Genomic DNA, 12,497 nt, shown 5'->3' on the forward strand with positions numbered 1-12,497 from the left:
ATGTTCACAGGAATGAAGAAAAACAGGCTGAGTCCAGTCTTCCACTCTGCTGTCCCCATGTCCTTCAGCCTATCTCTTGTTCTGTCCTTCACACCATGGCTTCAGTTTCCTGGGGGAAGGTCATAGGAAGACTGAAAATCTACTTAATGTTTTCGGTACATTCAAGATTTAAAAATTAAAGAAGGTGCTTTCTTTCTTTCTTTTTAAGGGGGAAAAAAGCAACAGCCTTTGGATCCCTGTTGCTTAGTGACTGGGCCTTTTGTTTAAGTGGTTTTAGGAGGGACAAAACATACTGAGAAGAAATTTGGGTGAGAAAAGGAACACAAAGTTGAGGTGCACAAGGGGACCATGGTGTTGAGTTCATGGAGCAGAGAAGCTTGCAGGGCACAAAGAGGGGGAAAATGCAAGGGACCAGGCAACTTCTTCAAGGGAGAGTGGGGCTTGCCTTGGTTAAAATTCCTGAGACAGAACAGGGTATGGGGATTTTCCCCCCCATTTTGCTAGGTCAGAAGTTTCCAGGAAAGTCGTTCCTTTCTGCAAACCAGAAGGAGAGGAACATGGAACAGTACAGTTCAGTGAAATGCAGAGGCATTTGCTAGTGTGCTTGTTTGTTTAGTTAAACTTGCAGTGGGTTTTTAATATATGCGAAGGGGCTAGATGACACCAGAGCTATCCTACTCTCATTTTAGAAAAAAGACAGCAACATTGCAGTGCTTCTTAAACATTAGCTTTTACTTATGAAAATAATGTAATGGCATGCTGTGCAAATATTGTAATGCTTTTGCAAATGATGCTGGGTTCCTTGATCATAATTAATTTCTAAAATGAGGATTGCTGTTGGTTTTAGTTTGCGACTTTTAAGGTAATGAACATTGTCACATGATTATTTTGTTCTACATTCATTGAAAACATGAGTAATATAACCTAAAATTCAGTACATATTGTATTAATACAGTTATTTCTTGCTTTGCTCTTTGACCCTGAACATATTTTAAAACTATGCAAGGTGGTTTACACTGCTAAGATATAAAAAAAAAAAAAAAAAAAAAAAAAAAGAGGTAGGAGATGAGTGGAAGTGTATTTAGGACTATAGATTTCTATGTAGCTGGATTTGGTGATAAAGAAGTGGGACAAAGTGCCTTTCTTTGAGCCTGGGCAATTGTGATAAGTATGAAAATGAACCCTGTTAGGAATTTTGCATGAACAGAGTCTGCATCAAAGTCTGGGAAGTTTTGTTAGTAACAGGTCCTATAGCAAGATAAAAACATTTGTTTTCCTTTTCACTCTCAAAATGTGAAAAGGAAAGGCCTTTTGCAGCAAGTAGCAGGGTTAATCTCCATCTCAAGTCTCATTCACACTTCCTCTCAGTCTGTGATCACAGGTTGGACAGATGATCTCTTAAAAGTGACACCCTGCAAGGAATGGACAGTGGGAAGGGCAGGGCTGGCAGGCGGGTAGGAATCCTGGCTTCTTTGCCAGGAATTGGCAGTGGGACTTTGGACAGGTGACTCTGCTTCCAGTTTGTTAGATTGAATTATACCCAAATTTTTTCCTGAGGCCCTTTTAGCTGAAATAAATCAATCTGGCACCGGCTTTGCCGGTCTCACCTATGCATCAGCTGTGGCTGGCCTTCCCTGGGCCTGGAGTGATCTGAAGGACCTTAGGGCTCCTTCTTATCCTTTAGGAATGAGGCTTCAGGGTTATTCCTGAGTGAACTTTCTGCCCCTTGAAGAAATCCTAATAATTTGCCAAACTAATTTAATAATTAAATTGAATGCTCAACTGAAATAGCACCTTCCACTGTATGAGGGGCATTTTCTTTGTCCCTTTTGCCTCCTTTGCTGAGCTCCCTGGGGAAGGGACAGTTGGAATGTGCTCAAGGCCAGCAGCCTACAGTACTTCTGCCTGGTCAGGATGTTGTGAAGTACATTGCCTCACTTCCATTACTTTCAGTAATACTTTCTCGTGTACTCTGTGTACATTTCAAGAATTTAATTCCAGTTGTGTATCTTGAGGAGACTGCACTACTCCATGTGTTACCTCTGAACTAGTAGTTTCTTCTGAACCAGGAATGTCCCTATGTATTTTTTAAAAGTACATATTCACACTGCTCGGTGTTGTCAGTCCTTTCTGCTTCATAATAAAGTTTTTACATGCCTGTGTTCCAGATGTAGCCAAAGAAAGTCTGTTAGCCCAGGATATAGCATCACAACTATATACTATGTTCCATTATAAAATGTTTTTCCTCTGATCACCCCATTTAGTATTTTATTATTGGTTCCTTATATTTGTACATAATAGTGGGACTCATTATGCCATATTCCTACATGCATGTAACATAATTGGCTCAATCTCCTTCCCTTTCCCTCCTGTCCACCTTCCCCCTGATCCACCTGCTCCCCCTTCTATCATTATTACTGTTATTTTAATTAGTGCATTATCATGATGTCTAAGCAGGATTCATGTGGTGTATTTGTACATGGACATAGCATAATTTGGTAAATTTTGTTCTCCAGTACTTTTCCATTTCTTCCCCTTTTCCCTTTCTTGATTTTGTTTCCCTACTATTTTCATAAGATTACCCCCACCCCTTTTCTTATTCCTTTTACTCTCTAGCTTTTGCAGTGAGAGAAAACATTCAGCCCTTGACTGTCTTGAGTTTAGTTTATTTCACTTAGCATGATGTTCTCTAATTCCATCCATTTACCAGTAAATGACATAATTTCATTCTTCTTTGGGGCTGAGTAAAACTCCGTTGTGTATTTATATCACATTTTCTTATCCATTCATTTGTCTGTGGGCATCTGGACTGGTCCCATAACTTGGCTATCGTGAGTGGTATGCATATATCACTGTAGTATGCTGATTTTAGTTCTTTGGGATAAATACTGGGGAGTGGGACAGCTGGGTTATAGGGTGGCTCCATTTCTAGTTTTTTGAGGGATCTCTGTTCTGCTTTCCAAAGTGGTTGTACTCATTTATAGTATAACAAATAATATATGAGTATACCTTTTCCCCCACATCCTCACCAGCATTTATTATTTATATTCTTTTTTTTTTTTTTTTTTTTTTTTTTTTTTTTTTTTTTTTTTAATAATATTTATTTTTCAGTTCTCGGCGTACACAACATCTTTGTTTGTATGTGGTGCTGAGGATCGAACCCGGGCCGCACACATGCCAGGCGAGCGCGCTACCGCTTGAGCCACATCCCCAGCCCTATTATTTATATTCTTGATGATTGCCATTCTAACTGGAGATTAAATTGTTCATCTAACCATGAGATTTATTTGATTTTTTTTAAAAAAATATTTTCTTGTTGTAGACGGACACAATACTTTTATTTATTTATTTTTTATTTATTTTTAGTTGTAGTTGGAACAATACCTTTATTTTATTTGTTTATTTTTATGTGGTGCTGAGGATTGAACCTGGTGCCTTGCACGTGCTAGGCGAGCACTCTACCGCTGAGCCACAACCCCAGCCCACTTTTATTTATTTACTTATTTTTATGTGGTGCTGATGATTGAACCCAGTGCCTCACACATTTGAGGCAAGCACTGTACCACTGAGCCACAATTCCAGCCCTTTTTTTGATTTTTTAAAATTATTATTATTCATGATACAATGAAACCTAAGGTCAAGCATTTTAACAGTGACCTTAGGCTTCATTGTATCATTTCTTCCCCTATTTTTTCCTTTACCTTTTTGGTTTTTGAAAACAGTGCATAATGTTTGGTAGTGGGGCTGGCAGGGGCCAGTTTCTCTTAAATTAGCCACTTAAGAAATAGAGCTTTTGAAATCTTTGCCTGTTTTTTTGTTATTGATTCCACAATTTAAAAAAAAAAATGTGTGGTTCCTTTCCTTAGGCAACATTTTTAGCATTTATTCTACCCTCCTCTTGGGTTTGGTAAAAAATATGGTACAGCTGAGAAAATGCTTCAAAGATGCTGTAATGTCTGTTACAGCCCTGCAGCTGGTTGGATTGTACCTCTGCAGTTGTTTCTTAAGCCACTACAAATTACTTGAATTTTAAAAGCTATCCTAGAAGTAGCAAGCCTATAATGATCTAACTCTGCCCCAATAGTTTTCTTCTCCTACCTCCCACTCCTTAAATGCTAGAGCTGACTGAAAACTTTGCAACCTCTGCCTTTCTTGTTATATTTGAAATGTTAAATATGAAAGATGTGAAGCATAGAAATACGTACGATAATTTCTAGCTTGAGAAATGTCAGATCAACTGTGAAAACACAGGTATATAAAACAAAATCCCAAATCCTCTAATAAGGGCTGGGGATATAGCTCAATTGGTAGAGTGTTTGCCTTACATGCACAAGGCCCTGGGTTCAATCCCCAGCACACACACACACACACACACACAAAAAAAAAAAACAAATCCTCTAATAATAGTATTTCACTTCTCACTGATGCTTGCACTATCACCTCTACTAGAAAAACGTTTCTGCTTTGCTCTGGTGTGAACTCCGAGCCTCTGAGCTCAGTGGGTAATAGAGGTGGAGCTAAAGGAAGCTTCCTGGGAATCCACAAAGCAGTTCTGTGTGTCATCCCCAGGTGTTTAAGTGCCCTTGCCATTTGTCCATATGTGGGGGTTGTTTGTTTAAAAGTTGCTACACTGATTTCTGTTAATTCTTAGTCAGTAAACTGGTAAATTAGCTTCCATAACAATTAGCTTGTTTTCTTCATAGAAAGGATAACCCTTACTATTTTGTTAGAATGTTTAGGAAAAATGAGTCAGGAGATTGTGGAATGAATTTTTTTAAATGACTCTCTTGGGAAAAAAAATATTTTTTAAAACTTTGCAGAGTATTTTGTAAAAGATGAACTTTATTTTGTTTAGAATGTTGAAGGCCTTTGGAGTTTTGATTCCATTTGAATGTTTGTAGCCAGTTGTTCTCTTCTTACAGAAGGAGCCAGGTTTCTGTCTCTTGGTCAAGATGTGTTCTAAAATGATTGTGGTTTTTATTTTAATTTATTTTTTTAGTACATTTCTGTCAGGTTGTTTTATAGATAATCATCTTTTGAGGTTGGATCTAGGAGAAGATAAGTCAGACTATACTTCAGTTAAGGGAGTTTATTTTTTCTTCATTAAAAATTTGTTCTAAATCATGGGTACAGTTTTGTGGAGACATATTGTCCTTGGTTATTTGCAGCTCCCCCTATTCTATGAGTTTGTACATTTATAGTGTGCTGTTTAATACCTTCATATACTATGTTATATAGTTGTTCATTCCTATTTGCCTGGTCACCTCAGAAAATAATTTGAGCCCTGTAAACAGAAATGATACCTATACTTTTACACACAGATCTCCTCCTCCTCGTCTCACTGCTCCTGCAGTCCGGACACATCAGGCTAGTGGATTTGAATTACATTAAATGGGTCCAACGGAAATTTGAAATGGAATTGACTTTTGAGCACTTACTCTTCCAAATGGTTTGATTGGCCTTCCAAATTTGCAAAATAATTTTTTACTGGATGTTCAACTGTACCAAAATAGAGACAAAGCCCAAATCCCTAAAAGAATTACATATAATAATTGTGGTGGTAGTTCAGAATTTTTGTCATCCTCCAATAGGATCTAAGTAGATAGAGGGGAGAGAGGGAGGAAAAGAGGGAAGAGAGAATGAAAGAGGAAAAAAAAGAAAAGGAACTCCTCTCTCCAGTCTTAAGTTTGGGTTTAGACTTTCAAAATAAGTGTGCTTCTTGTTCAGTATTTTGTCTTGTGGCCCCCTGAGTTGTTACAAAGGTAGGAAAAACATGTGTCTTAGACATGTTAAGGAACTTTACAAGTGCAATTAGTGAATTGAATGAAGTAAGAATTCCAGAGGGAAATTTTCAAATTTAAACATTTTCTACACTCACAGTATTTTCTGAATTATGTTAAAACAAAAGCTGGGGCCATTTTAAGGAAGGTGAGAAAGGAGACAGCTGTGCCAGGGGGAGGCTGGGACCAGGAGGAGAGGAAGCTGCTGACTCCCAGGTACATTAGTTTTCACCATGCTCCCTCCTAGACTGACCTTGCTTTCTTGCCTCTTCAGTTGTGAGTTTCTTCTCTGCATATTTGTAGTGTTTGTTTTGAAGTCAGTTATGATTCAGATCCCATCTTGGCCTCTTACTGGGTTTCCTGGGTGACTTTCAGGCTCAAAATGCTGAGTAACTGCCTCAATTCCCTGGTACAAATAGGAGCACTGTCTGTTGCAAGCTGCAGTGAGAGTCTGAGACAGTCTGGAAAGTGCCTAGCATATATTAAGATTATTTTGGTGAGCTGCCATTTACTGTCTGTACATTCTTATTCCCTGTGCCTCTTTGCCATCCTCAGCACAGGGCATGGTAGGTAGATGTGCCTCTGAGTGTTTTCTATTGTGACACAGTTCACATGTTATCTTGGGGAAAGCCACATCCATCTCCCATGTGAAATTACGTCACTGTTGTCCTGTTCTACTTTGTGTCCAGGTAGTAAGCTTTTGCTGAGTGCCTGGCTTCTTTGTGAGATTTGTAGGATGGGAACTAGTTATACATGTTTGATTCTCCCTGTCCTGTCAATGTGTGCTATTCATGTCAGGCCTTCCAAAAATATTCCTTAAATTAATTAAAACTCTTGCCTCAGAGCCCAACCTTTTGGGGGCTTTAAAAATAGCAGCATTGAGTTATTTACCAACTAATCTGTACTTGGAAGAAAAACCAGTCTTTTTCCTTGGCTTCTTTCATATGCACTCTTCAAAAGTTTAACATTTTTAAATACCAGAAGGTCCTTGGGCCTAACAGATACTCTAATACTTATATCCACGGGTTTTGAAAAGATATGCTGATATGATTTGTTGTTCGTCTCTAAATTGGTGGTTGTAGATGCATACCTGCAATTCAATATAATAGAAGTTGTTTCTAAAAATATGGTGATCTAATTTGGAGTTTGACAAGCTGCAGCTCTGTCACAATTCACACAACTCTGGCCAGGTTTCAGAGCTTCCCATGGCCAGACTCTGGTAGAAAGCCACAGTCAGATCACCTGAGACACTTCTCATTTAATTTTCTTCTCTCTCTCTTTTAAGCCATTTTAGAACACATTTCATGATTTCATATTCTCAGCTGACTTTTTAAAAAAGATTTTCCCATTGCCTTTTTTTAAATTGTAACTTTCCTGGTCTTTTCAACTTCAATTTCTGTATATAAAAATATGAGACCTGTACAAACATATCAAAGATAATGTGTTAAAGACATTTTTTTCTTTTGTTGTGGAGAGGCCTTCCTCAGTTTTTATATATAACAGGCAAATTTTAGTGCTTTATTGATACTGTCAGCCGAAAAAGAAATGTTAAAAGCTCTGTACTTTTAGGGTGGTGGCTTCTTAATTTTTAGGGCAGGGGTCTTCCTGAGGCCATGTTGACTTGAATTGGTCCTCTCCGTTCAGCAGAGCTCACTCATTTCCACTGGGTGAGGTGGAAGTGGTGTGTGGAAGCAGCTGTGCCCTTGCCTTGCTGGCATGTTGGCATGTCATTCCTGCTCCAGGGCTTTGCTCATTTAGATCTTATTTAGAATTAATGAATGAAAATAAATGTGTGGGTATGCATGTACATATATTTGTTGTTGGTAGCTTTTCATTTCTCAGCTCTTTGAAGTGTGAAAAAGCACACTCTTTTACCTTTAAGAATTTTATTTAGTACCAGTTTATTCTGTATTATTTTGTAGGAGATTTGAGGAAATTTACAAATTAGGTAACTTTCCTTGTGGGTGTCTTCATGGTTAGAACTGAACACTGTCAGCTTCTGACCTCTTAAACTAAGGCTGTCTTTTTTTCCCCTTAGGAGTGCCAAGTTCTCAGACCACCAGGCTCGTAGTTTCTCTCATCTTTCAGTGCTGCCTGCAGTTGGGAAATCTGAATTCATTTCCCTCCCCAACTTAAAATTTTTTAACTCTTTTTTTTGACTAAGAGAGCTTTTACATATTCTTTTTCCCATTTTTTTTTTGTTAGTGCATTATAGTTTTACATAATGGTGGCATTTGTTGTTAAATATTCTTACACAATGTATCAAGGTAATTTGGCCAGTATCATTCCCCAGTATTTTCCCTTTCTCTTCTCTCCTTCTTCCCCCTGGTCCCTTTCCTCTATTCTACTGATCTCCCTTTGATTTTTGTGAGATATTCCCCACCCTAAAGACATACACACATACATCTTTCTTTTCCTTTTTCCCTCTCTAACCTCCACTTATAAGAGAAAACATGTGACCTTTGACCTTCTGAGCTTGGCTTATTTTACTTAACATTGTGATCTCAAGTTCCATCCATTTTCCAGCAAATGACATAATCTCACTTTTATTTAACTGAATAAAATTCCATATATCTCTCATATTTTCTTCATCCATTCATCTGTTAATAGACACCTAGGCTGGGTATTGAAAATTGTGTTGCTGTAAACATGGGTATGCATGTATTGCTATAATATGATGATTTTAATTCTTTAGAATAAATACCAAGGAGTGGTATCACTGGGTCATATGTGGTTCCATTTCCAGTTTTTGGAGGATTGTTCATACTGATTTCCATAGGGAAATCTGAATTCTTAAACTGGCTGTATTCAGGTGCTTTGGACTTTTAACAATTTCTCATTCCCAAGAACCCATGAATATCCTGTATTTCCTACCACTAAATATCCCCAAGCTTTTGTGTCTTTGCATGGCTATGCTTCCAGGAGAGAATCCACTCTTACATGGCACCTATCAAAGTGATTGATTTCCTTGTCCTCACCCGAGCATACCCTTTCTTGACAAGAAGCTATGGTACCTCTAGGCATCATTCTTGCGTCATCATTAGGGCAGACTGAAAACTCACTGATGCCTATGGTCCCTAAAGAAAAAGTAATGAATTCTAATTGTTCAAATCCCTGATTCTCCAGTTATGGGTCTCCAGATAGAAGTAGTCAGGATGAGGCATTCATGACAATTCACCCCCTACATCAGGCACGTCAGCTACACATGTACTCTCTGTGAACAAGGCATGGCCTTGCCAGCTCCAGTGTGAGTGACCTTGAACTATACACTGGCAACATTGCCAAGCACCTCCATGACTGTAATATGAATTACAAAATCAGCCCAGTTGGGTGTGAACACATTTCAGAGACTGGTCCTAAAGTCTGATACAGTAATGCTTTAGTGAGACTTTCCGAGGAAGCGGGTTTGCATCCTCTGTGGGGTATCATTTTTATAACATAATTCTTGTGAAATGAATGGACATAATGGTACCACACCATTTAAGTAAATGAAAACTGCAGAGTTTCTTGGTTTGTCTTTTTTAAGGGCAATTCCTTGTACTTTATTATTTGCCAAGTATAGTATCTCTCAAGAACTACTAAAGGTACCTGATTAATATGGCAAATGCTAGTTTTCGATGAAGTGAAACTATAGCAATGATAATGTTCAAAAGCATTATCAGATTCCTTTCTTTTTAAAATGATTAATTATAGTCACTACTTTTAAATTCTAAAGGACTTTAGGTAAGTATTTACAACACCTAAGATTCTGTGTAACATGTAGTTGTATCATTGGGATATGTGTACATATATTTTAATTAACCAATTATTGTTATTTTTAATCACAGGAGCTCTTACCAAAGTAAAGGAGAGTAGGCGACACGTGGAAGAAGGGAAGATGGAGGTCCAAAAGGCTGATGGCATTCAGGATCGCTGTAACACTATTTCTTTTGCCACTTTGGCTGAAATTCACCACTTCCATCAAATTCGAGTAAGAGACTTTAAATCACAGATGCAGCATTTCTTACAACAACAAATAATATTTTTCCAAAAAGTGACCCAGAAGTTGGAAGAAGCTCTTCACAAATATGATAGTGTTTAATGACTGGACATTGGATTGTAAACTTTTTTCAGTTCAAGAATAATTTCTACAGCAGAATAAAAACTGCTGTCAAAGAGCTATTGCCAACTATCAGTGGTGGTACAAGGATGGTTTTGTGTTCAACTGAAAGCCAGCTGAATATATAATTATGTAGGAGAGAAACCATTAATATGGCTATATCATAGAAACAGTACCACACATTGTAACTAAATTATACTATGTATGCCTACACTACCATTGTAACTTTTGGAATAATGATTATACTATTTGCCTTATTGCTTTTTGAAGTATGGGTATTTTAGTGCATACTTTGTAGACCTCAAAACCCATGAAGGGTCTCAAAGAAGCTGGCTGGATAAAGCCTGCTGTGGATGCCTTTTCACTCTCAGATTGGGATTACCTAAATTCAACCTGTTCTCTGTTTACAAATTCCAACTAGAGCAGCTATGCGACTTTGTGCCTTTAGACTCTTGGTTTTTCATTTTGCGTCCCGCCCCCCAAGGAAGCCACAACTTTTCTGATTGAAAGAGTAAAAAGCCAGTGTACATGACGATAAACTGGTTATAACCTCATATTGGCAGGGGTGGGGGTGGAGTGGGAGGATCAGCTGTCATCAGTCTGCACAGCAAGTATTATCTCTTGAAACATGCTGGTGAACGCAGCGGAGTGAGACTCGATGCTCATCTCTGGATATGAAGTCTATTAGGGAAGAGATGGTGCACTATATTCTCTTAGATGCTACGGTAGCATAGCCTCTTCACGCAAGTGTCCTGAAAACTGGGCGTGAGGATTTTAGCAAACACGTCTTATAATATGGAGAAAGGAGTCTGATCAATCAGGGGAGACAAGTACAGAATCAGTGACAACACACACTTGGTTTCAGTTCCTGGGAGGGTTTTCTTTTTTTTCTTTTTTTTTTTTTTTTTAGCTTGAAGGTTTTCTTTTAATATTCAGTTTTTTTGTTTGTTTATTTGTTTGTTTATAAATGGATCTACACTGTTAACTGATTGAGACTCCACTGTGATTCACTCGTTTACTTAATCAAAAACTTTTCAGGGATGTCTGTAAATTTCAGTGTTATACGTGATAAAAGTGGTGTTGGTTGATCTAAGGAGGGACCAGAAATAATTTCTACTATTCCAATACTGGAGGAAAAAATTACAGATTTAAACTGTGCTGAAACAAAGAAAGTATTGATTAAAGCCCTACTCCCCGACATTTAACCTTAAAAACTATTTTAAATGTATTTTATTATAAGGGAAATACAAATGGCTGATAAATACCAAAAACATTCAAAAGCAGCTTAATTTAAAAAGCACAAAGAGATTCTGGCTTGAAATGCCAAAATCTCAAATGTTTTTATAGTTGCTGAGCTAAATAATGTGATTCTTGAGTTTACAGATTTAAACTGTCACTGAAAGGTTAAAGTGTCTACTGTTTTATGAAATTAAACTTAACGCTGCCTCAGAAATCCCGGTACTGAAATGGTAACATGGAAGTAAAGAGATCAGTATGAAATAGTGGTGAGTCACAATGATTAAAAAAAAAAAAAAAGGTTGGTTTGCAGAAAGGCATAAGAAGAAAAGGTTATTGGAATAGTTACTCAACAGCACATTTACTCTCTCAAAAATAGTCTCATATGGGTTGGATTTTTAATATCAGATTATATAATTTTGGTCTCTGGTCAAAATTTTGTACCTTATAATACTTAGAGCCAGACTTAACGTTATGTGGCTTTGTCTATTACAGATACTTGGAAATGCCACCAAATATGTTGTTCTCTAAAGAGTAACTTTCTCTTATTGATTGAAAAATACAGTTCTTATAAACAAAACCCATATATAAATAGATATATATAAATTAATTTTATTGCAGAAGTTTGAAATTTATAGCATTTGAATCTGTATTGGACAAAAAAGCACTATGCTTTTCAAATGATTTGAAAGTCACATTTATTTGCCTCTTTATTTTGATGATGGTTTGATTTTTTTTTTTTTTAGTAAAAAAAAAAAAAAACTAAACTTGTGCAATGGTAGCATGGAAATTATCTGAGGTATTGTTGTATGATTGTGCTTTAGCCAGGGTGGACATAGCTTAATAAAAACTAAAGATTAAAATACAAAAAAGTATAAGTCCATGCTGTCTACGTCTAAGAGAACTTTTGTTCTTCATAACTAGATAACATTATGTTGCTGATTCATAAGGGGTTTAAATTAATTCTGTGGGTTAGAGCACCAGAGTTATTAGTGTCCATTTTCATTTAAGATCTTTATTCTCTTAACGTTCTTGGTCCTTTGAAACATTTCAGTATACAAAAATACTGCAATGTTGATACCCAAGAGAAAAGCCATTATCATGTGTATGCTGGTCAACATGATCAGTGTGGTACAATTTTTTAAAATAAACTATCATGCCCTTCAAGCCATTATTTGTCTTTATTTCTAGAATCTGTAATTCTGACATATGATGTGTTCATAACATGAGAGTGTGTGTGCTTGAGCCTGTTTTACTATTTTAATTACAGAGTTGCTTACATGCTGTAGTTGTAATGCAGTGAGACTGGTTCAGCAGCCACACATTGTCACCCAGAAGCCTTCCTGGCCCTTGTATCTGAAGCGATGGTTCATATCGGGAAT

General features: G+C 37.2%; 1 protein-coding gene across 1 annotated transcript in view; it reads left to right on the plus strand.

Moving 5' to 3' along the window:
* Positions 1 to 12,282, plus strand: part of Snx18 (sorting nexin 18) — a 28,890-nt gene extending 16,608 nt beyond the window's left edge. The window contains exon 2 of the mRNA XM_046456355.1: positions 9,608 to 12,282. Within this exon, the coding sequence (XP_046312311.1) occupies positions 9,608 to 9,861 (254 nt within the window). The 3' untranslated portion in view covers positions 9,862 to 12,282. The remainder of the gene's footprint in view (positions 1 to 9,607) is intronic.
* Positions 12,283 to 12,497: the final 215 nt, after the last annotated feature.

Source organism: Marmota monax, unplaced genomic scaffold, assembly GCF_021218885.2.
Source record: "Marmota monax isolate L192 unplaced genomic scaffold, Marmota_monax_Labrador192_F-V1.1 WCK01_AAM20220418_F8-fsc00037, whole genome shotgun sequence".
Taxonomy (NCBI): Eukaryota; Metazoa; Chordata; class Mammalia; order Rodentia; family Sciuridae; genus Marmota; species Marmota monax.